Source organism: Bos indicus, chromosome 15 (genome assembly GCF_029378745.1).
Source record: "Bos indicus isolate NIAB-ARS_2022 breed Sahiwal x Tharparkar chromosome 15, NIAB-ARS_B.indTharparkar_mat_pri_1.0, whole genome shotgun sequence".
Lineage (NCBI taxonomy): Eukaryota > Metazoa > Chordata > Mammalia > Artiodactyla > Bovidae > Bos > Bos indicus.
Window position 1 is genome coordinate 34,706,439 of NC_091774.1, and position 24,891 is coordinate 34,731,329.

Sequence of the window (24,891 nt, forward strand, 5' to 3'; positions counted from 1 at the left end):
TGGCCTCCAGCATCCCATTTTCAGCTGTACTGCCTGCTGCTCCTTCCAGGCTCTGGTACTGGCCCTGCTGCTATCAACTGTGGACCATGGTTCAGCTCATGTTCAGATTTAGGAGACAGTGTGTCCTTCTAGGAACCCTCAGAAAATAGTCATTTAAGGTGACCAGAGATGTAGTGTCAGCGTATGAAACTTTGCAGTGGGATCAGTGATAAAAACGCTCCTTGATTTTCCAATACCCTGGAACATATCTCAATCTTTTCTTTATGTGTAATTCTTTAGACAAGATTTTCACCTACTGCAGTAATGCAGACAAGTCAGCAAATTAAAAATCAACTTGCTTTTACCTCCAGAATTTTATCAACTTCCATAAATGTTATATAATCTAGGAGACATCACTTTTTTGGTGTTATGGCAATTCATCCAGACAAAGTGCAGGTAGATGTTAGATCAATGGCTCAGAAAAGCCTGCATAGCAGGACAGTCTCCTTTGCAAAGTCCAGACTCAGATCTTACCACGATTCCACCTATAGCTGTGCTAACCATGCCAAGGCTTCTCTATCCTCATAGATAACTATCCTGTCCTCCCAGATCTCTCTGTGTGAATGATCTTCAGAAGTCTTGGGAACATGAAGTCCTGAAGACTGGTATGGGTGGAAAGCCCTAGAAACCAGGGATCTTGGCTGTCAGTGCTCCTTTTTAGAAATTTCATATGTACATGCTTCTAGGAGGACAACGGTCAACCGGAGTTAAAGCCAGTCAGCTGGAACACCATCACTGACCAGAACGAGAATCCCCTTTGCTGAGCTCTTGAGCTTGAGGCTCTGTCATCTCACTACCCATGCTCTCCGGGTGAACACTGGCACACAAGAGCTCAATAAACAGAGCAGAAGAAACCAGGCACAGAAGACAGTCTCCCTTTTCATGCTTTAATCCCATACCCTGTGCTCCATGGACGGAGGGAATGGTCTCCCCAGTCCTGGCCATGCTCAGTCAGAGCAGATGAGGTTCATAACTATTCAGCCTCAGCTCCACAGAACCTCTACCAGACAACAGAGACCCCTGGGCCATGAGATCCTATGCTTTAGTTCTTACATGAAAATGAAATCATGTAAGAAAAAGCCAACAATGCAGACATGAAAGCCATTTACTCCTGGTAAATTCTTCAGGGTCCCAGGTCTCCCTAATGTCAGAGGGTGAGGGAGGGAGGATGAGGGTGGGGAGTCAGAATAGTCTGGATGGCCTTGGTCAGCAGCAACAGCTCTTTCTTAATTTTCCCGTAATTTGAGCTTAGATCTTCTCCAGTTTCCTTCATGTAAATAAAGTGAGCCCGTCCACCATGATTCTACAATCGTTAAGAGTGCCTCTGTCAGCTGATACCATTTCAAAAATCCCCTCACAAACCCATGTGATGAGGATAGGGTGGGTGGGCTTGTATATACGTGGAAATGTAAATGATTTCACCATGATTTTAATCAGGCTTTACTGAATCCCTCAGCACCCAAATGCTACATCCCACTTGTGGCAGAATAAGTGCCAGGGACAAAACCAGGAAACTGGGAGGCCCAGGCACAAGCCTTCTCACAGGAGAAACCCACGAGGAAAGAGGCTGCTGCCTGGGCCCCCCTTTCAGGCAGTGTCTAGCACCTGGTGTCATTTTAACCTTGGAGAGGAGAGCAGCCTGACGAGGTCTACATGAAGCCACCTTCATGTTTCTGCCCATCAAATGCTACTCACACCTCTCCCCAGAGTCAAAGGAAAGTGCATGGTGAGGAAGTGAACCAGTGAGAGGTTTTTACAGGTAATCTATGGGGTCAGGCGCGGTTCTCCTGCCCTGACTTCAGGGCTGTGTGCTTTAATGTTAGAGCCCAGGGAGGACGGCATCGTAAAGGCTGGTCCCTCACCAACCCTGAGGATTGGTCCTGGGCCACTTCAAAGCTGAGACTGTTGTCTTCAGGATGGGGGCAAGTATAATAAGCCCAACCTCTTGTGTCTTCACTCCCCCTGCTTCACACCTGCCCGGTGGAGGCGGGAGCATTTTAGCCAAGGAGAGGCCTCATTTCAGGCAAACTTTGGGAAGAACATCTCCTCACGGTGTGGAGGAAGGCTGAGAGGTCCTGCCAGGAGCTAATTTAGCTGCGGGAAGGTGTCATCAGACTTGGGCAGGTCAGGCAGATGCCCTAGACGAGGTCGCCTCTAGCCGACAAGAGGGCCTCTCCCAGTCTGTCCCCAGGAGAGGGCTGAAGGCAGGTGTCCCTGCGTGCGGCCCTGGCTAGGAGGCCTTTTGTGAATGGGTCCTCTGGTGCCTGATTAAGTGGTAGCCTCTGCTGAAGCTCTTTCCGCATGTGGGGCACGTGAACGGCTTTTCGCCTGTGTGTGTCCGCTGGTGCCTGATGAGGTGGTCCCTCCGGCTGAAGCTCTTCCCACACTCGCTGCAGCGGCAGGGCCTCACCGAGGCGTGTCCCCGCAGGTGCTTGGCGAAGGCGGCGCTGTGGCTGAAGCAGCGCCCGCACTCGCTGCACAGGTACAGCTCCTCGGCCGCGTGTGTCTTCCGGTGGGCCAGGTACCTCCTGTGGTCGCTGAAGTCCTCGCCACATTCCCCGCACAGGTAGGGCTTGCCTCCGAGGTGGATTCTTTGGTGGGTGGTGAGCACGGATTTCTGGCTGAAGCTTTTGCCACAGATGGTACAGAAGAAGGGCTTCTCGCCCGTGTGCGTCCTCTGGTGCCTGACGAGGTCGGAAGTCCAGCGGAAGTGCTTCCCGCAGTCCTCACACCTATAGGGCTTCTCCACGGGTGGGGTTCTCTCCGCCTGGACCAGAGGGGCGGCTTCACCCAGACTCCTCCGGTTTAGCGGGTATTTGTGAGGAGCGTTGGTCCTGTGTACCTTTTGGTGCCTGGCGAGATGGGAGCTCCGTGTGTAGCTCTTCCCACACTCCATGCATTTATAGGGCTTCTCTCCCGTGTGAGTTCTCAGGTGTCGAATGAGGTGGGAGTTACAAGTGAAACTCTTTCCACACACAGGACAGTTATGATGTCTCCCTAACAGCAGGTGGACGGGCATGGTTTCCTGAAGGTTCATTGAACTACTGACTTGAGACATCTTTGTGCCTAATCTTCTTTCATTAAGTCTACCGGGATCATCCTCAAAGACTATTTCCCAGTCTGGAGTTTGGTGAATTTCTGTATCTCCTGACACAGACCTGTGTGGATCCTCCAAACTCAGATCTTCTTGCCCAGGACACTCTTCTTCGTCGTCACTCCCGTCTCCTGTAGAAACAGAGAGGAGAAAGGAGGCGATTACAGATGTAGAAGGTGTGCCTTCTGCACAGTGGAGAGAGTTTTACATTGTTCTGAGAGGGCAAGACCGTATAGAGAGAATATCATGTTTCTCAACTGCAGAGGCTGGAAAAAAAGAAGTAACTGGTCAACTGAGTGCCTGTTGTATGCTGAGAACTTTCTTACATGTTATCTCATGCTGGCAACAGCCTTCATGTGGACAAACATTATCATCCTCCTTTCACAAATGTGGAGGGACTTCCCTGGTGGTCTAGTGGTTAAGAACCCACCTTTAAATGCAGGGGATGTGGGTTCAGTCCTTGGTTAGGAAACTAAGATCCCACATGAAGTGAGGCGACTAAAACTGTGCATCACAACTAGAGAAGTCTGTGTGCAGAACGAATGTGGAGACTAGGGATCAAGAGTTTGTGTAAAGGCTTAAAAAATGGTATAGCTGCAATTCCAAAAGTTTCCTTTTTTTCCTGTCACCATTTTGTATTACAGAGCCCTGAAACCAATGACAGGTGTGAAGAGGGGAGAAAAGAGAGAATGTTTGGCTTCAGAGGGAGACAGTGGTGTTGGCTGAGCCGTTACAAGAACCAGAGAGGGGCTCTCCAGAGGGCGAGGGAAACACTGACCAGAGGAACTGCCAGCCAGGGGGTGAGGGTGGGGCAGATCCCCTATCACTCCTCACCTGTATAGGTAAAACTCAGAATTTCTGGCTCTTCAGGCTCCTGAGGCTCTGGGACGTCTGGGACCAGAGGCTCTTCTTCTCTGACATGGGAGATCTCGTCCAGTCTGGGGATTGGAAAGGCTGCTCAAGAGAGGGAAACAGGACATCACGATTGGCTCAACAGTCCCCTGTGTCAAGAGCAGATCTTTTCTGTTCGGTAGACTGAAGAAAAATCCCATAGGCAGGCCATTCAAACCTTCCGTCTCTTTGGCTTGAGCCCGATGGGAACTGTATCTCTTGCCTTTCACCGGTAACTCAGTAATCACAAAACTGGCAGTGTTACCCTCTTTTCCTATATTCAAGTAAGTAGAATACTCCAAACTTTTATTGCTTGCTTCAAAACTGATATGCTTACCTATGTGCACTAAACTAAAACTCACATTAAAACTATAATATTATAGCTCTATTTTCTTGTTCGAGTTTCCAACTACTTTCTAGGCATTTTCTCTTCCCTTTAATTTTGAAAGCTATCATCTTCTTCAGCTGTCCTTTCATGTCACCGGTAGGGTCAGTGTAAGAGAAGTGTAGTATGTGCAACGAAAGTCTAAGACACCCTCAGTTTCCAACAAGAGGAAGATCTTTGTGCTCAGGACACTCTAGAAACACTTGAAATTCCTTACACAGGGAGACCACGATTCCACAGTCGTCTTCCAAGACGTATTCCCCATAGAACTCTTTCTGGGTTGGATCCAGATCGCTCCACTGGTCCTGGGAGAAGCATACGGCCACATCCTTGAAAGCGACCAAGCCCTGAAACAACACAAGGATTCCATTACAATGTGATGCTTCATGGAGCCTCATATCTAATTCCTGGAAGGAAGGTCTTTGATACAGGCACAGTCCATCCAAGAGACAGAGAAACTCAGATGGGACACCTGGTTCCTTTCAGGACACCTGTGTTTCATTTTCTGTTGCTGCTTCCCAAGTTTCTGCTCTTGCAACTGACCCTCTTCCTGTTCCCTCCAATCCAATCACTTTCCCTCAGCACCAGACTACACTGTTCTTCCCAAGGATATTATTTACAATATGAGAAAGGTCTTGGAAGTCATCATTCTAATGGAATCTGTATCTCTGCAAAAATTCATCTTTTCTAGGAAGTTCTTCCTAACTGCCCTTACCCAATCATGAACCACTTATACAGTCTACCTAGCATCAACAGGACTTCCCTCTTCAGCTCTACAATCTAAAAACAAGGATGAGCTCTATTCCTTTATTCTCCAGCCACTCAGCTTAGTTTCAGGGCTCCTGACCTGGTGAGCTCTTCTTGAATGCCATGGCCTGACTGAAAGAGAAGAGAACAGCAACCAAAATCAGAAACTGATTTTGCAGGCCAGTCACCCTTACAAATGACTATCAAGTTTATTTCTTAAAATCAAAAACAAATCCTCCTTTGACAACTTCAAAGTTGTACCAGAGTTTTCCCAAAACAACCCCATTTTGTTAGTCCCTCAGGTCAGTGGCAAATCAAGAAGCTCTGGAGCCTGCAGATCCAACTGAGATGTTCTCCGTGAGATGCAGCTCCTCCCCTTCCAGACATGCGCGGAACTCAGAGCTTAACCTGGCAATGGACAGTGGAAGCCTGTGTCCTGTCTGATCTGTTCAGCGTACAGTTAATGCTCAATGGTTCCTCGAGTTCCCTGCGATGCAGACGGAAATGAGGGCGCACCTGTGATAGAGCAGTGAGAAGGGCGACCATCTCGGAGTTTCCAGAGTTCCTCTCTTCAGGAAGGGCTGGGTTCTGGAGCACTGGAACCTCTAAGAAGACAGAAAGGGGAGATCAGTCACGTGCAAGGCAGCCCTATAACCAGCAAAGAGCTGAGCATTCCCCATGGTCTCTGGTGGGAAGGGTGGGGTCGAGACACTGGCCTAAGGGCAGTCTGAGTCACCCCAAAGCTGCTACCTATAACGTTATGGGAATGCCAGGGGAATAACCAAGAGTTCTGCTGGCCACAGTGGCCCTGCTCTCGCAAGACTATGGCTAGTACTGCCTCCTTTCAACACCCTGCATCCTGTGGCTTCCTCCACTCATGCTCTACCAGCCTCCCCATCTGAGAGCAACACCCCCACCCCTCACTCAGCCATGACCCCCGCTTCCTGTGGGCTTCCCACCGCTCTCCTGCAGGGGCTGGAGCTCCGACTCCTGGCACAGGGTCTGCTCTTCTGACGCCCCCAGATCTGGGCTCTGTGTGGTCTCCTCACGGAGCTCCTCGGGGGTCAAGGTCTGTGCAGGGTCCTGCAGCTCACTAGGTGACCCGGGCTCTGCTCCTGGAGGCACTGTCTCCTCGGACAGGACTTCCTGGCCGTGAACATGGACAGTCACCTGGGAACAATTCCAACTTCCAGTCACCGCTGAGTCAGGATAAAGTCCTGGGTGTCACAGAGCTCACATCAGAAGAAGCTGCCATCAGAAAACTCCCAGGGGGGCCCAGGTAAAGGGGGGAAGTCCAGTCCCCCTGGTGTGTGCGAGGGGAAGCTCAGGTTACTGTCGCCAGAACAACGGGCGGGGGCGGGGAGGGGGGCGCGGGACATTCAGATACAGCCCTGTTTTCTTTTTTCCCTCAACCCTGCCCATCACTGGGGCTCTGAGGTGCCATCCTTCCCATCACCCTCTGCTGTCTTAGGAGGGGCTTCTCTGACTGAGGGGCTGAGAACCTCTGAGGAAGTCAAAGAATTCTCTACCCCCACCCCCACCCCCACCAGGAAAATGAGGTTCAATACCGAAAGGGAAAAGGAAAGCGGTATCACCCTTGGTGATGAAGCCGCAAAGATGGCCTCCCCAGGCAGGTGTTTCAAGAACCAGGAAGTCACACACACACACACACACAAACACACACTCCACTGTCCCATGGGGCATATGGATCTAGGTGCAACCCAAGGGCAGAGTCAGTTAAGTTTACGAGGTGATTTCTGTGAGCCCTAGCCATCCTTCCAGCCGGTAGACCCCCTCCGCATCACACAGATCAGGACTCCCCCTCCTCACCCACCGCCTTGGTCTCCTGGGCTGTTTCTGCAAACCCTCCACCAGGGTCACGGCCTCCTCGCCGCTCTCGGGCCGCTGGCCCCGCACCCAGCTCTGCAGCTCTCCAGGCAGGACAGTGAGGAACTGCTCGAGCACCAGCAGCTCCAGGATCTGCTCCTTCGTCCTGCGCTCTGGCCTCAGCCACTGACGACACAGTTCTCGGAGTCGGATGAGGGCTTCCCGCGGGCTGGCTGCTTCCTGGTAGCGGAAGCGCCGGAAGTTCTGGTGTGACGTCTCAAGCACAGGGTCATCCCTCTGTGAGACAGACTCCGGCCGACAGGGGAAGTCATCTTCCAGTTTCACCATGAGAATTCCCTCTTCTTCCCAAAGATCCTGGTCCTCCGGCTCCAAGGCAGTAGCCATTGTCTGGCTCTGAGGTGGCCTCAAACCATCGAGAGCTCACAACGTTCCCCCTCTATCAGCCTAGGCGCCTCCAGGAGTTTCCTCCCAAGGAACCTGGGGTAGAGAAGTGAAGACAGACAACAGGCTAAGCATGAAGGTAAGCACAGGAGTCACAGTTCTGAGCTCAGTCTTAATCCTGTACACATAACAGTCCCGAACTCAAGTTCCCTTTCCCCTAATCTCTGTAACATCCTCTGTACCTAGACCTAGTTGGAATAGGGTAATCCATGCCTGAAGGTATGTTCTCCCATTCCTTTTCCTAGGCAAGGATCACACCTCATACAAAAACAGAAAAAATACTGCATTTCTATTTCATAAAATCTGTTAACCTTAAAGGAAAACGGTAGGAGAAAGGACACTTAAAACTGCCTGCTAAAAATGTGGTATTGATTACCACCTGTTTTACAAACACACACACATGCTGACATATACATGGGGATATATGTTCCAAGAAGCGACACATCAATAGGCCTGAAGTAGAGAAGACTTAATGGAGGTTCAGTGAACTGAATCACACTCTGTTGGCAATTTCTTCTGTAAAGTGGGGACTCTCAGAGATTTGAGGGGAGGACTGTATGAGGGAACAGTGAGGAAAGCCACAGAAACAGTGGCTGGCACACAGGCACCCCCTGAAGCAACCTTCCTCTTAAGATGTCTTTAACTGGGAGAACTACAGACCCTCAAACCTGAATGCTGAAAACTAAATTCATGATTCTAACTCCCAAATCCACCCCTCTTCCTGGTATCCTCTGTTGGTTGAGATCATCACTTTGTTAAGTAAACACTCAACTTTATAATCTTTGGATTCAATGTTGATTCTTCCCTGTTGCTTATAGCTCATTAAACCAGTTCTGCCTCTTAAGCCTCTAAGTCTGTTTCCTCCTGCTTGGGCCCTCACCTCTTGCCTGGACTATTGCCACGACTTCCTTATTGGGAGTTCTGTAGCTCTCAGCTATGAGCAGAGTGCAACACATTCACCAGTTGAGCTTTTGCAGAACACAGAATCACACATCATTCTTCTGGACACTCTGATTCAAGTCAGTCAAGACAACTGTATCTCTAAGAAATGCTACATATGGTTCTGATGTGCACCCTAGTTGAGAAACACCTAAGGCATCTATGATTAAGATTAAGAGTCCTGGAGTCAGACAGCTAGACTGTCAGGGTTTGAATCCTCACTCTACTGTTTATGAGGTGTGGGGCCCATGGTCAACTTTTATCCTCCTTCTGCCTGTTTTCCCATTTCCAGAATGGAGGTAAGGATGGAATCCATCTAACAGGGTTACTATGAGGAGTATCTGTGAAGTGCTTAGAAGAGCGATGGTGCCCCAATGTTAACTATTATCTTTCTGAATTATAGTTACAACGGCATCACCCAACATTTTAAAATAGTAACTTTGTAAGTAAGATCAGTTCCAAAATCCTTAGCATGGCACATGAAGCCCTTCACAACCAGCCTCTGTTTATGGTTCAGGGCTCGTATCCTCCCCTTTTCTCTGTGGCACCTGCTATAATGAATGCATTGCTCACCTCCCTACAGTAGGCTGTCTTTACAGACCTCCAAGTCCCTAAGAGTCTGTTCCTTATGTATGGAAAACTCCCACCCCTGATGCTGCACGTGTTCTCTTATTTCTTCTTCATTTCCGGGATTTACAGTTCAGGTCTTAATCAGTTTTCTGGATTACTGCAGCTGCCTCTACACATGAGCTACCTGTCTCCAGGTTCATTACCTTTAAGTTACCATTCATCGTTATCACCAGAGTGAGTGCTCTTCACAAATCTGGTCCTGTCCCTTCCTTATTTAAGATACTCAATCACTCCTCTCTTGTCTTGTAACTGAAATACGAACTTCTAAGGATTATGTATTAGGTTGACCTTCATCTTGTTACTCCTTTGCCTTCCTCTCCTTTCAAACACACACACACACACACACACAGAGTGCATGTGAAGCACACAAAAGCTCTATGCTCTTTGTCCTTTCCACATGCAGTTCCTTCAGAATCTTGGCCCTTCATTAGGTTAAACTTGTCTTTCAAGACATAGATAAGGCTTCATGTTTTCTGAGATGCTTTCTTTGAACCCATTCCCTGGCCCTTAAGCATGGTTAGGAATCACTGCTTCCCTAGCTATCTGAGCACATCTGTATCTCAAATCTGCCATATCACCCAGCCATCGTGTATCTTTCCTGTGAAACTTCTTGAAGTAGGGAGCTATGCTGTAGTCAATCTCCAATACCCATAAGAAATGGCACAATAAATACATCTAGATGAGTAAGTCTCCACTTTGAAGTTTCCTTCCTACATTAACAGGATTAAAGTCTTTCCCACTGTAAGTTTCTATTCTCTTTTATTCACCAAATCTCGTTAAATCTATGTTCTAAATCAAATTCATCCATCTCATCTCCTTTGCCATTCCCTTAGTCAAAGCTTGATGACCCAGTAATCCCTATAACCACAGAGGCATGTGTGTGGGATGAAGTACCAGGTTCAAATCTCACCAGTGTCCTCCTGGTGGCTGCCCCCACCACCACTCTCCATGTGCAACCTGAGGGGTTCTTCATGTCCCCATCTTTTTCTGCTTCACTACAACTGCCCCTGGAGAAGGAAATGGCAACCCACTCCAGTGTTCTTGCCTGGAGGATCCCATGGACAGAGGGAGCCTGGTGGGATACAGTCCATGGGGTCGCAGAGTCAGACACGACTGAGCGACTAAGCATACATGCACAACTGCCCCAGGTTCACCTCAATGTCAGTAATCCACTCTTTTTAAACTTTTTGACCACACCACATGGCATGTGAAGTCTTAGTTCCATGATCAGGGATTGAACCCATATCCCTTGCATTGGAAGGGTAGAGTCCTAACCACTGGACCACCAGGGAAGTCCTAGCAGTTCATTCTTAACAGCTATAACATGCTGTCTAATGTCCAATGCTGCCCATTAATGACCAAATTATTCATTCTTAAAATCTGTATCTCAAAGCAGTTTTCATTCAGGCTCACTTCATTTTTCCATTACCTGAAAACATGTACTATGTAATTTCATGGTCTGTTCTAGAAAGTTCCATAATTAACAGATCTCCCTGGGCTAATTTTCCTACATATTAAATCTGCTCTACCTCATGGTGGTTTTTCTTCATGAGCAGTTTGTAATTTTTTTAATGCTTTTGCCCATTTCCTTTGGGAGACCTGAGAGCCCTAGGTTATAAAAGTGAGCCCTTTGAATGAAATTTCATTTGCTTCTACCCAAGTACTAGTGGTTTCAATGATCTTAATTTCTCAGAGTATTTCCTGAATCATGCTGACAGTGTGTTATTTAGGCCTAAGCCTCTGACCCAAGGCTATAAAGGTCTACACTTCCCTCGCCCTTCCGTGTGATCAGTAGACACACTTTCACAGTAGCTTTTCCAGGCTCCAGGCTGGCAGATGGTTCAACTCCATATTCCTCCCCTGTCCCTACCAGTCCCCCACTCTCATATCACATTGTTGGGAGTACAGGTATTAGAACCCCAAATACTAGAAGCCTTTATTTTGGTGTGAAATTTCCTTGGGCTGTGGTGGAGTCAAGAGTGACTCCCTCCTCCAGCTTTTATTTCTGGAACCTACACATTTACCTTTAGCTTTGGGGAAGGGAGGTGGATGAGTGCCAGCATCCCCAGATGGACAGGAGCCATGTCCACGTCAGCTCCACCTGCAATACTTCAGTAAGGTCTGTCTTTTTTTTTGATGTGGACTGTTACTTCTGTTTTATGTTTTGTGGGATCTTAGCTACCCGACCATGGTTTGAACCTGCACTCCCTGCACTGGAAGGTGAAGTCTTAACCACTGGACCACCAGGGAAGTCCCTGACTAAACTTCCTAACATATAAAATCAGCCAACAGCTCCACACTGTCCACAGGAAAAAATCTGAACTCCTTGTAATTTGACTCTTGAGGCCCTGCAAGACCTGGCCCTTGCCCCTCACGGGGCATGACTGCTACTCCATTGTACGTTGCTGCCTGCATGTACAGCTCTCTCCCTTTTCTGTGCTCTCACTGGGTTTTTGTTCCTGATGCTGTTGACACTCCTTGAAATACCCTTTCTACCCCCTTTACTTGGTCAATTCTACTCATCCTTCAGACCTGCTTTTCCTGGACACCTTCCCTGGTTCTCCCAGACTGTTTGCACAGGAACCTAGACCCTGTATCACAGCACACACATATATCTACTTTATGCGTAGTAAGAATCGCTCACACTCCTGTTTAATTCACCAGACCACGAAGCTCTGAGGACAGGGCTGGACAGCACCCAGCTCAAGGCTGTCAACAGGTTCCCAGGCAGACACCATGGTAAGTCTTTCTCCAGAAGGACAGATCCAGTGTCTTATCAATTTTTATTCATTCATTTGTTCAGCAAACTATGTGCTAGACAGATGGATAAATAAGGAAAAAAACACTTGTTATTTGGATTGTGAATAAAACAGAATATTGTCAGTGGTTCCTGAAGTGAGGAAACCACAACTCATCACAAGGAATCTTCAGGTTGCCCTGGGAGAATCCACATATAAGTCATAAGAACTGTGTGTTTGGAAAAGAAAAACAAAGTTATTTTCCTCTGAAGATTTGAATCAATTTTAATAATCACAAAACCAGACATAAAGTAATTTAACGCAACTACAACAATGACTGATGCTTTCAAACTGTGGTGAGGATCCCTTGGATAGCAAAGAGATCAAACTCGTCAATCCTTAAGGAAATCAACTCGAATATTCATTGGAAGGGCTGATGTTGTTGCTTCAATCCTTTGGTCACCTGATGCGAAGAGCCAACTCACTGGAAAAGACCCTGATGCTGGGAAAGAATGAAGGTAAAAGGAGAAGAGAATGGCAGAGGATGAGATGGTTAGATAGAATCACCAACTCAATGGACATGAGTTTGAGCAAACTCCGGGAGACAGTGAAGGACAGGGAAGCCTGGCATGCTGCAGTCCACAGGGTCACAGAGTTGGACATGACTCACCAACTGAACAATGATGATTTATCAGGACAATGCCCCCCCACATCTGCAAGGCAGGGGAAGAAGATGGTATTGATACACAGGGTCTCCAGATTAATGAAGGGATTTCTATTATTAATATCTTAAAAGTCCAAGAACTTCCCCAGCAAAGCCGGCCAGGAACTCTCATGTTTTCATGTAGCACAGTCCACAAGATTCCCTATTACAGAGTCTATGTGTTACAACAGAGGGTGATGCTCTTACAGGGCTTTGCTTTCCCCAAAAAGAGAACATAGTAGCACCACATAAAATCTGATTTATTTGCTTGTTTTGTATTTATTTTGGCAAGCTAAGATGAGATGGAGGCAAAAGGTCAGCAACAGCAGGGACTTCCCTGGTGGTCCAGCAGCTAAGAGTCTGCTCTCCCAATGCAGAGGGCCTGGGTTCGATCCCTGGTGGGGGAACTAGGTCCCACATGCAGCAGCTAAAGATACTGCGTGTCACAACTAAGACCTGACACAGCCAAATAAGTGAATAAATATTTTTAAAAAATCAGCCAACAGCAGAATAAGGGAAGCAGAGCTGTCCTTGTTGGGGCAGGAGATGGGAAGGGAGGAGGTGGGCAGTGCTGTGGGAAGAGTACCAGATTCAGTATCCAGAGATGTATGTCTGGGCCCACATCCCTACGAACCTGGGGTTTCCTGAGACAATGGACACGAGTGCTTGTAAAGGATGAAACTCTCTGCAGACAACCACGCCCCTAATACACAGGATTCACTGAGGTCTGTGAGAGCTTACAAACTAGTGTGCTGTGCAAATGTTACATGTCAGTACTAGAGACAGAAAATGGACATTGTATTTTATTCTGCCCTTTATGGGATGGGCTACCCTGCGAGTCTGCCTAGGAATTCGTTGCCTTTGCTATTCTAATGCCTCCCCTCAGTGTCTGTCCTTGGAATGGCCCTACAGTGATAGCTAAAAACCCCAAACCAGGATGCTACAGAGAGACCTTGAGGCCAGGCCAAAAAAAGTGGAAGACCTGGTTTCAGAAGGCTTGAACATGATGTCTGCAGAGACGCTTCATGCGCCTTTGCCTGGGCAGGCCGCATGACCTAGTCTCTTCAGTGTTTCTAAGATGTCTGGGGCAAGACTGGGGAGGAGAGGTGGAGAGGCAAGACCTTTCTTCCATCTTTGGCCCAGCTGTCTCTGTCCCTGAGTGAGTCCCATGCTAGTGAGCTTCCCAGGTGGCTCAGCTGGGATAGAATCCACCTGCTAATGCAGGAGACTCAAGAGACACGGGTTCAATCCCTGAGTCAGGAAGATCCCCTGGAGGAGGAAATGGCAACTCTAGTATTCTTGCCTGGAGAATCCCATAGACAGAGGAGCCAGGCTACAGTCCATGGGGTGGCAAAGAGTCAGACACGACTGAGCACACATGCATGCACACACACACACACACACACACACACACACACACGCCCTAACTCAATCCTACTGACAAGAACAGAACACTACAGGCGGTGAAAAGATACCTGGGTCTCTAGCTTAAAATGTTACTACCATGTGGGTGGTCTGTAGTCCTACAGCATCTAATCTAAAGAATGATAGGATCTACTAGATCTATTTACTGGCAAATAATCTTCAGAAGAAAACAGTGATCAGAGGTTCAAATGATGACATTCAGCTGATACTTAAATCCCTCCCAGTCTGCCTTCTCTGTATGACACAGGTCCAGAGCCTGGAGATGTGAATGTCTGCTCACTGGGGCTAACCAGACCTTGCCACTGCTCCTCCTGTTGTTCTAGAAATCAGCCAATGAAGATTGTTCACTGCCCTTTACTACTCCTGCACTGTTCTTTAAAACTAAAGATTACCCACTAAGATCCTCCTCCTGGAAAGATTCTTCCACTTTACTGTTAGTTATTCTTATGCTAATGCCCAACCACAGTCTACATATAATGGTTAGGGGCTCCAGAGCCTTAGTCTGGACCCCTTTCCTCATTTATTAGCCAGGGGATACTCCTTAAACCTCAGTCCAAATTTCAGAATGTTGGCTAACACTTTGCACCTCACATGGTTGTTGGAAGGATAAATCAAGTCACACACTGAGTTGCTCAGCACAGAACTTGGTATATGGCAGATGCTCCATATATTCTGTTCTCTTTCCTTCAAATTACTTTAAATCCTTTTGGGAAGAAAGCAAGATTTAAATGATAAGCAAAAGTCCTTTATTTCATCATAAGTCCAAGAAAAAAATGTAAATGCACAGATTTAAAATCTTGGTCTGTTTACTATTACATCTAAAGCACAGTGTCTAGGGAGTTTTCTGGGCTTCCTTGGTGTCTCAGACAGTAAAGAATCTGCCTGTGATGCAGGAGACCCAGGTTTGAATCCTGGCTCTGGAAGATCCCTGGAGAAGGAAAATGGCTCTCCAGTGGAAAATACCCACTCCAGTATTCTTACCTAGAGAATTCTATGGACAGAGGAGCCTGGTGGGCTACAGTCCCTGAGGTTGCAGAGTTGGACATGACTGAGTAACTAATACAAGGGAGGTCCCTGGCAGTCCAGTGGTTAGTCCATTTGGTGCTCTCACTGCCATGGCGCAGGTTCAATCCCTGGTCAGGGGACCAAGATCCTGCAAGCCACTCAGTGCAGCCAGAAAAAGAAAAAATAAAGTGTTAAACCAAGATGAGAGTCCTTGTTTTGAAAGCACTTACAAGCGAAGATTAAACAAGGTCCTTGGGACACAGGATGCAAACTTAAAGATAGGTTCTCCTGCCTAAGACCACGTTAGCAACGCTTCTACTTAAATCACAGTTCTGTCCCCTCCCTTGAACAGGAAGAGGCAACCTGAGGCAAATCCAGCCGTACAGGCATACCCCATTTTACTGCATTTCATCTTTATTATGCTTCAGAGATGATCTGCTTTTTTGTTTGTTTCAGTTTACAAATTACAGGTTTGTGGCAACCCTGCATGGAGCAAGCCATTTTTCCACCAGCATTAGCTCACTTGATGTAATTACATTTTGATAATCCTTGTAATATTTCAAACTTAATTATTTTTATATTTGTTATGGTGATCTGTGATTAGTGATCCTTGATGTTACTACTGCAATTGTTTTGGAGTGCCACAAACTGCACTCATATAAGATAGCAAACAATCAATAAATGTGTACTTTCTGACTGCTCCACTGACCAGCTGTTCCCCCATCTCTCTTGTCCTACTCCCTTAGACACAATAATATTGAAATTAACAAAATTAATAACCCTACAGTGGGCCCTAAGTGTTCAAGTGACAGGAAGAGTCACATGTCTCTTGCTTTAAATAAAAAATGAGAAATGATTAAACTTGATGAGGAGGGCACATTCAAAGATAAGACAGGACAAAAACTATGCCTCCTGCACCAGTTAGCCAAACTGGAAAGCAAAGATAAACTTCTTAAACAAAATTAAAAGTGTTACTCCAGGGAATTCATAAATATAAGAAAGTGGTGAAAGTTTTAGTGGTTTAGATAGACTATCAAACCAGCCCATCATTCAAAGGATCGTTGAATCCTTCCAGCCAAAGCTTCATCCAGAGTATGGCCCTAGTCCTCTTCAATTCTGTGAAGGCCAAGAGAGGTAAGGCAGCTGCAAAAGAGAAGTCTGAAGCTAGGAGAGATTAGATCATGAGGTTTAAGGAAAGAAGCCATCTCCATGAACATAAAGTGGAAGGAGAAGCTGCAAGTACTGATGAAGAAGCTGCAACAAGTTATCCAGCTGTAGCTAAGAAAATTCATGAAGGTGGCTGCACTAAACAGCGTATTTTCAATGTAAACAAAACAGCCTTTTACTAGAAGAAGTTGCCATCTGGGACTTTCATAGCTACAGCGTGTATATTCAGTCATGTCTGACTCTTTGCAACCCCATGGATTGTAGCTCATGAGGCTCCCCCGTCCATGGGATTGTCCAGGCAAGAATACCGGAGTGGGCTGCAGTTTCCTACTCCAGGGGACCTTTCCAACTCAGGGACTGAACCCACATCTCTTCCGTTTCCTGCACTGGCGGGCGGATTCTCTACCACTGCACCACTGGGCAGCCCTCATAGCTAAAGATAAGTCAATAATTAGCTTCAAAGGGCAGGCTGACTCTCTTGTTAAGGGTTAATACAGCTGGTGACTTTCAGTTTAAGCCACTGCTCATTTGCTATTCTGAAAATCCTAGGGCCCTTAAGAGTTATGTTAAATCAACTCTGCCTGTGCCCTATAAATGGAACAACAAGGCCTGGGTGACACCACATCTGTCACAACATGGTTTGTTGAATATCTTAAACTCACTGATGAAACCTATTTCTAAGGGAAAAAAAGCCTTCTTTCAAAATATTACTTCTCATTGAAAATGTACTGGGTCACCCAAGAGCTTTGATGATGTACAAGATTAATGTTGTTTTCATGCCTGCTCACACAACAACCATCCCATAGCCCATGGATGAAAGACTTAATTTTGACCTTCAAGTCTTATTATTTAATAGCAAGAGAACTAGAATCAGAAATGGAGCCTGAAGATGTGACTGAATGCTATAATCTCATGATAAAACCTTCATGAATAAGAAACCTCTTCTTATGGAAGCGAGTGTTTTCCTGGGATGGAACCCACTCCTGGGAAGGTGCTGTGAAAACTGTTGCAATGACAACTAAGGATTTAGAATCAGCAGGGTTTGAGAGAAATGACTTCAATTTTGAAAGAAGTTCTACTGTGGGTAAAATGCTATCAAACAGCACTGCCTGCCACAGAGAAACTGTTTATGAAAGGAAGTCAACTGAAGCAGTAAACTTTGCTGTTGTCTTATTTTAAGAAACTGCCACAGACACCTCAACCTTCAGCCAACAGCAGCCCGATCAGTCACCAGCCATCATATCAAGGCAAGACCCTCCATCAGCTAAAAGATTATCATTTGCTGAAGAGTCAGATGATGGTTAGCATCTTTTTTTTTTTTTTTAAGCAATAAAGCCTTTTAAAATTAAGGTATATACATTTTTTTAGACACAATACTACTGCATACAATTGATTACAATACAGTGGAAACAGAATTTCTTGGGAAACCAAAAAAATTCATGTGTTTTTACTGTGGGATCTCCTTTATTGCAGCCATCTGGAGCTGAACCTGTATACCCAAGCTGAACCTGTACACCCATCTGCAAACCTAACCCAGAAGGCAAAAGAAATGAAAGGGAAAAACTTCAGACTTCTTGCCTTCTAACACATCATGATCAGTGTGCTTCAAACCATGTTTAAAAACTATTTAAGACAGTCTTGCCATTTAATTTTTTCTTCCTTCATTAGACTCAACATATAAAGACATAAATATCTCCTGCCCCCAAATTTTGTAGCCTTTTGTGGTTAGGATCAAGGTCTAAAAATGTAATTGAGAGTAAATATAAACATGATAACTGTAAATAAAGCTATAATAATTGCAATAATTCACTTTAGTTTTAATGAAAGTGTTTCCTCGGAGAAGGCAATGGCACCCCACTCCAGTACTCTTGCCTGGAAAATCCCATGGGCGGAGGAGCCTGGTAGGCTGCAGTCCATGGGGTTGCAGAGTCAGACACAACTGAGTGACTTCACTTTCATTTTTCACTTTCATGCATTGCAGAAGGAAATAGCAACCCACTCCAGTGTTCTTGCCTGGAGAATCCCGGGGACAGGCGAGCCTGGTTGGCTGCTGTCTATGGGGTCGCACAGAGTCGGACACGACTGAAGTGACTTAGCAGCCAGTGTTCTTGCCTGGAGAATCCCAGGGATGGGGGAGCCTGGTGGGCTGCCGTCTATGGGGTCGCACAGAGTCGGACACGACTGCAGTGACTTAGCAACAACAACAAAGTGTTTCCTTTAGGTAGTCAAAGCTATGGTTTTTCCAGTGGTCATGTATGGATGTGAGAGTTGGACTATAAAGAAAGCTGAGTGCCAAAGAACTGATGCTTTTGAACTCTGGTGTTGAAGACTCTTTGAGAGTCCCTTGGACTGCAAGGAGATCCAACCAGTCCATCCTAAAGGAAATCAGTCCTGAATATTCATTGAAAGGACTGATGCTGAAGCTGAAACTCCAATACTTTGGCCACCTGATGCAAAGAACTGACTCACTGGAAAAGACCCTGATGCTGGTAAAGATTGAAGGCGGGAGGAGAGGGGATGACAGAGGATGAGATGGTTGGATGGCATCACCGACTCGATGGACATGAGTTTAAGCAAGCTCTGGAGTTGATGATGGACAGGGAAGCCTGGGGTGCTGCAGTCCATGGGGTCGCAAAGAGTCAGACACAACTGAGCAACTGAACTGAACTGATAGGTATGTCCACAGGCCTAGGAGGCACTCCTGTCCCACTGCTGACAGTTCTGCCTTCAGAGGTAGACAACCTGTGTTCTTCCTCCTGGAGATATATCATCTGGGACAAGTCACATCAACTCATCCTGAAAATGGGGATTTTCTACCTAAAGGTAGAGGAGCTGGATCATTTAGAGAAAGCTATCCAGCTTTTTGATGGTAACAGAGGAGGAGCTTTGAAGGGTACAAGGATATGTGGCCTCAGTACTTGAGCCATAATTTATTAGCTTAGCTTGAAGATAGTGAGAGGAATTTACTCAAGAGTTGAGAAGGGCCAGAGCCCAAATACAGGTCGTGAGTCCACAATTAAACATCCTGCCACCATGAGCCTAGTGGTTAACCTACAACATGAAGCTGGGCTTTTTAATCTTGCAGGTTTTTACTCAGAGGTGGTTAAAAGCCTAAATAAAGCAGGCCAATCTATATGCCTCAGTTTAAAACTGAACATCAAAAATTAATCTGAAGTAGGAAAAAGGTGACCACCCAACCTGACACCCACCCTGATGAGGGCAGCAGCTATTATCCAGCCAAGAGTTAAACTAGCCAAATGCATTTAATTCACTACAATGAATATGGTCAATGTCCATCACATAGAGGAACCATTATTTAATGAGAAAAAAAAAGGATAATATATTTTGTAAACGTAGTCTGACCTGAGGTGTAAATATGGATAATTCAGAATAGTTAATTCAAAAGTCATTCACTATGTTTTTAGTTTTTAATTAATATTCTGTCAAGATACTCCCTGCTCTGTATCTAGGTGACTTCCTCCTGGCTTTGCTCAAGGCTCCCCTCCATATGATGAGATGATGAAGGATGGGACCCACGCCTGCTGGACCAGAAGCATCGGAGTAGTACCAGGTTTCCACTCAGGCTACATCACGGCCCTAAAGTAGAAGTAATCACAGGATGCCATTCTTGTGCTGTTTAGTGTCTGTCTCCCACTGTGAGCCCCATCCCTGAAGGCAAGGGCCTCCTTATATGTTTTGATATTTCCAGTTCTTAACGTTTTGGCAAACTTGATTAAAAAAGATGCTCAATAAAAACTGTGATGAATTTAATTAAGTGGCTCACTTCTCTTCCTCCAACTTGAATATTCAGTTGTAGTTCAGAATCAGTGGGTACCAGGGCTTCTGGGGACAGTTACAGGAATTTGACATCAGCATTTATTTCAATCCCCTGCGGAGAATCAGGTGGCATAGTCATATACTAGTTTGTTACAAAGAATTAGTGGAGAGACGCTTCTTCAAGAGAGGAGAAAAGCAGGGGATGAAGTTCATTCAGCCCAGAAATATCTACTGAACATCAATTGTGTTTCCCACACAATTCAAGATGCTGGGCAAAGAAAGAGGAAAAAAAGCACAGGCCCTGATCCGAAAGAATTTAATGTAGTTAAAAAACAGCAGGGACTTCAGTATACTAGTAAGTCACAGCAAAACTTGAAAATATGGGTATAAGCTATGTGATCAAAATTAAAGCTCCTATTAAGAGAATTAAGAAAATCAAGGGGAAAACTCAATATTTCACCATCAATTCAGCTTAAGATAATGTTGCACTTGGCTACAAAGGACATTTTCTTAATTTTACAAATGAAAGAACTCAGACCTAAGTGGTTATATTACCCACACAAGATCGTGTTACTAGTTTCAAGCACAGAGGTGCTCACACAGCTATTTTGATGCTCAAACCACTGGGACGTGTGAAGAAGTTTGGCCAAAGGCAGTGGTTCTCATTCTGAGAAAGCCAGGTCAGCAGCACCAGCACCAGAGGACTTGTTAGAAATGCAAATGATCAAGCCCCAGCTCTGACTTACAGTAACTCTGGGGGTGGCTCCAGGAACCTGTGGGGCTTCCAGGGGATGACGATGCTTGCTAAGTCCGAGGACCAGTACCAAAAGCAAAGGAAGGAAATCTAGGATACGAGCAGAAGGCGTCCAACTTTTGCAGTGCTGCCCAAACGTAAAGGCAGAAAAGTGTCTAGGACCATTATATGTTTTACACTTCTGCCAAATAATTGGAAAAATAATGTTGTAAACCTGTAACTTACCTCATCTGTATAGTTTATAATGCTCAAGAGTCCCTCATTTAGTAGAAAACCTTGATATACCCTTGAAATGACTGTCTACTGAAATAGTATATATAGAGTGCAAAAGTGGTACAGCAGGAGAATAAAGGGGGAAAGACCAGGAATCCCAGGTGTTTGGTCCTAGGAAGAAAAGTTCCCGTCCTCCCTCCACCCCTGCCAACCTTCTTAAACGGGACAGTAAAAGCAGAAAGTTACCCAAGACAAACGCCTGCAAACCCTAACAGCTCCCCTGTCATATATCTCCCACTAACAAGCCTCCCATGGCTGCCCCACACTTTCTAAGTGGCTTTCTGGCTCAAGGCCCGTAGAGCAGATTGGAAGAGAAGTTGGAGGGATGAGCGACTCCACTAGCTTTCCTTGTGGCTTCTGAGTGAGGCTGCCCTGGGTGTCACCAGCAGAATGTGGCCAGACAGAAAGCAACAGTAGTAAGTCTAGCCTCTAAGTAGACCCTGGATGTGCTAAGATGTGGGAGCACCCCAGGACCAAGGCAGACAGGGTTATCAAAGTGACCAGGAGAAAAGAACATCCTGTTTCTTTCTTTCCCTTTTCTTTCCTTTTCTTTCCCGTGTCCAGAAAAATTAAAACCTGGCTAACTTTCCGAGAAAACGAAGCAAATCCATGGCAGACAAACTAACAAACTTTTAGTGAAACCAGACAAAAAGCCGGGCCCGGATACTCCCACTGAGGGTAGCGCTAGGTGGTGTCGAGAAGTGCCAAAACTGGCTGCTAGGGGCTGGAGGAGGGAAGTTGCAAATGAAGACAGCAGTCACTGGCTTGAGAGGAGGTTCGGGTCGGTCACAGTGAGCTGAAAAGGCACAGACCAGATGGTCTCCAAAGCCTCCGATGATCACGGGTAATAAAATCACGGGTGAGTGTATCTGCGTGTGTTGCAGCGGAGTTAGCGGTTGGCAAAGTGATGGGGCTCGCCAGGACAGGGAGCCTTCGGGAGGATTGCTCTAACCAGGTGAGAGACGGGGTGAGAAAAAGCCGCCGGAACTGAAGGGGCCTCGACCACTCCTCCCTCGGTTTCAGGGGTAAGGGGGCCGTTGGCGCGGAAGCAACGGGAGGTACGAACTAACTGCGTTTCTGCAGGCCTCAGGAGGGGGCGGAGGGCGGTGGCTGCAAAGAAAGAAGCATGGATCGCCATCCACATCCCTGGAGGTTCTTGCTTCAGCCGCCAAGACACACCGGGACCACCACGCCTCGGCCCCCTCCACGCACTGCCGCCACCCCTTCCCCAGGACAGTACGATTCCCCCGGGGTTCCAGGGGGGCGGGGTCTCCGACCCCTCCCTCTCCTCGCCGCTTAGCCCCGCTCAGCCCGCTCCGGCCCGGCCCGGCCCGGCCCAGCCCCCAGCACTCACGGCTCCAACAGCTCGGGCGGCTCCTCCCCTGCCCCGGCTTCTCCCCCACCCACTCCCGGCAGAGGCAGTGCCGCCGGATCCGAGCCGCGCGGGGCCCGGCGGGTCGGAACACGTGGGGCCTTTGCGCCCGGAACCGGAAACTGCCCTTCGCCCCGCCTCCTTGCCGCCCAGGGGCCTTTCTAGGCGCTGGGAGGATTGCTTGTTTCTCTGTGCCCCCTCGTTCTAGGAGGCCTCTTGTTCACCCGGACGCGAACCCGATTCAAGGGCGTCTGTCCAGCTCTCCTGCCCCGCTCTGCAGGGGGACGGGCTATGGGGTTGTAGGGGAGTGCATTTACACTCGTGCCCTTGCAGTGGGGGCCTCTTTTCTTTTTTATGTTTCGGCTGTTGTGTTCGTTTTAATTCTGATACCTGTATCTTTACCTGTTTTTCTTGGTTCCCCCCCCCCCCTTTCTTTGCATTATCAGGGAAGCATGGTGGAAAAGAGCAGTTTGGGGGTTGAATACTGCCTCTTGTAGCTGCCATCAGTTGTAGGGATTCGGACAAATCCACCTCTGAACCTCAGTGTCCATCTTCTTTAATGGGCCAGATAATACTGTTACTGTAAGGGCTAAATGGTATCTTGTATGTGAACTGATTGGAGCTTAGTAGAAGCTTGCTGGTCTGCTGCTTGGTGGCTTCAGTCGTGTCCAGCTCTTTACTATCCCCGTGAACTGTAGCCCTCAAGTCTCCTCTGTCAGTGGAATTTACCAGGCAAGAATACTGGAGTGGGTTTCAGTTTCCTACTCCTTTTGTGTGTACGCACATGTATGTGTCGGAGAAGGCAATGGCACCCCACTGTAGTACTCTTGCCTGGAAAATCCCATGGACGGAGGGGCCTGGTGGCCTGCAGTCCATGGGGTCGCTAAGAGTCGGACACGACTGAGCAACTTCACTTTCACTTTTCACTTTCATGCATTGGAGAAGGAAATGGCAACCCACTCCAGTGTTCTTGCCTGGAGAATCCCAGGGACAGAGGAGCCTGGTAGGAGGCCATCTATGGGGTCACACAGAGTCGGACACGACTGAAGAGACTTAGCAGAAGCAGCAGCAGCAGCACATGTATGTGTGTGTTCGTGTTGGAGTCATCAGTTTGCCATTTTCTCCTAGTGGTGGGGCCAGTGTGAGGAAAGCAGGAGAGACTCCCATCTTGAAGCCTGTCATCCATCTTAAAGGAAGATGTAAACTGGGCCTGAACCCTGCCCAAGAGTGAGGAAACCATTGCCAATGAAAATCATATCTCCTGGAGACTTACCTTCCTACAGATGGCAAAGGCATATTATAGTTGAGGCCAGGCTGCCCATCTTAGATTAACCATGAAGACATCCCTCCTTGATGCAAAAGTCATTGTTTCCCTCCCTGCCCCCCCCCCCCCCCCCACAGTTTAACCTTAATTTTTTGTTCTCCTAGCACCTACTGTAAAACTCAGTCATATACAACAAAGAGGTTGCTAACATGTAACCAGTCATGTGGGGGCTTGGGGGGCGTGGTGTAAAACTGGGCCTCTCAGAAACATCAGGGTCCTTGTTGGGAACTGATTCCCCTTGGACCTGCTGGCGTAATAAACTGTACTCCACTGTCCTCAGTGTCCTCTGAGGTGTGTTTTGTGACTCCGGATTCCACAACATTAGCAACGGGTCTTGGACATCTGTTTATTGTACATACGTTTCACCCTTATTCCTGCTATCTTTCTGCATGACATTCCACAGTCTGAATAGCCATTCGGCTAGTGATAATATATGTTGTTTATAATTGTTATCATGGACAGTGTTGTGTCAGTCTGAGCGTGAGTTGGAAAAGAATTTCCGGACACAGAGTATTTCAGAAAGGGGGTAAGTTTATTAAGAGCAGGGAGCAAAGATAATGAGGTCCCAACATATGCAGCGAGCGGACCTCGTGACCGACCAGAGAGAGCCAATGCTTTTCGTGGGTTAGTAGCCAATATTTATAGTTTCAACACGAAGAAAATCCTGCTGGGAAGGTGGCATTAGGTGATTGGTTAGGGTGGGTATTTTTGCCTAATATAAAATACCAGGGGCCAGGAAGCTGCCTGGTAGGGATCAGGGGTCTTTCGGCAACGGTTGCTATGGGGCTCATTCAATTCCAAAGATAACCTTGGTGCTGGGCCCTCCATCTGTGGCCTCAGTCTGGGACTCCCAGACAATACTGGAATAAACATACTCTGCATGCATTTATGCAACAATGTCACTAGCATTCTCACAAATGCTGAGAAATGTATATGCTTAATAGCTGTGTATGAGAATCTTTCCTTCCATATCCATGTGATTACTTTATGTTGCCAAATTTGTATATTTTGATCCATCTGTTGGATAAAAGTGACATCTCCTTGTTTTACTTTTCTGTAATTAATATTGTTAAAAAGCAAGAAGCCCCAAATAGGGTCATTTGCACCCCAGGATAGCAAACCAAGACTTAATCAAAGTTTCAACCGTTCCCAAAAATGTGACCTTTAAAACAGTCAATCTGAAATTACTTCATCAACACTAGTGAGGTCATCTGCATGATAAAGATCCTGCAGTACCTTCCCTTCAAATAAGGCACCCTGGTCCGAAAGAACCCTTTTTCTTTTGTTTGCTCATACAGCTCAAACAATCTATATATATCTTCCTATATACTTAAAATCA

General features: G+C 46.8%; 1 protein-coding gene across 3 annotated transcripts; it reads right to left on the minus strand.

Moving 5' to 3' along the window:
• Window positions 1-1,452: 1,452 nt before the first annotated feature.
• ZNF202 (zinc finger protein 202) lies at window positions 1,453-22,332 on the minus strand. 3 transcript variants are annotated; one of them, XM_019975667.2, is made up of 7 exons: window positions 22,211-22,332; window positions 6,987-7,481; window positions 6,116-6,326; window positions 5,673-5,761; window positions 4,627-4,756; window positions 3,968-4,087; window positions 1,453-3,264 (listed from the first exon to the last, which is right to left on the minus strand). In XM_019975667.2, exons 2-7 carry the CDS (start codon window positions 7,386-7,388, stop codon window positions 2,270-2,272), a joined length of 1,947 nt encoding a protein of 648 aa, XP_019831226.2. In that variant the 5' UTR covers window positions 7,389-7,481; window positions 22,211-22,332; the 3' UTR covers window positions 1,453-2,269. The 3 variants fall into 3 exon arrangements, with proteins under 3 accessions (XP_019831226.2, XP_070659680.1, XP_019831227.2); XM_070803579.1 differs by lacking the exons at window positions 6,116-6,326; window positions 22,211-22,332 and having other exon boundaries at window positions 6,991-7,120; XM_019975668.2 differs by lacking the exons at window positions 6,116-6,326; window positions 22,211-22,332 and having other exon boundaries at window positions 6,987-7,120.
• Window positions 22,333-24,891: the final 2,559 nt, after the last annotated feature.

Excerpts from the sequence above, each read along its gene's own strand:
- ZNF202 (XM_019975667.2), bottom strand. The coding sequence starts at position 7,388 with ATGGCTACTGCCTTGGAGCCGGAGGACCAGGATCTTTGGGAAGAAGAG. Across the intron at positions 5,762-6,115 it reads CCAGCCCCTGCAGGAGAGCG|AGGTTCCAGTGCTCCAGAAC; the intron begins GTGGGAAGCCCA and ends CTGTCTTCTTAG. Across the intron at positions 4,757-5,672 it reads TTCTCACTGCTCTATCACAG|GGCTTGGTCGCTTTCAAGGA; the intron begins GTGCGCCCTCAT and ends GTGTTGTTTCAG.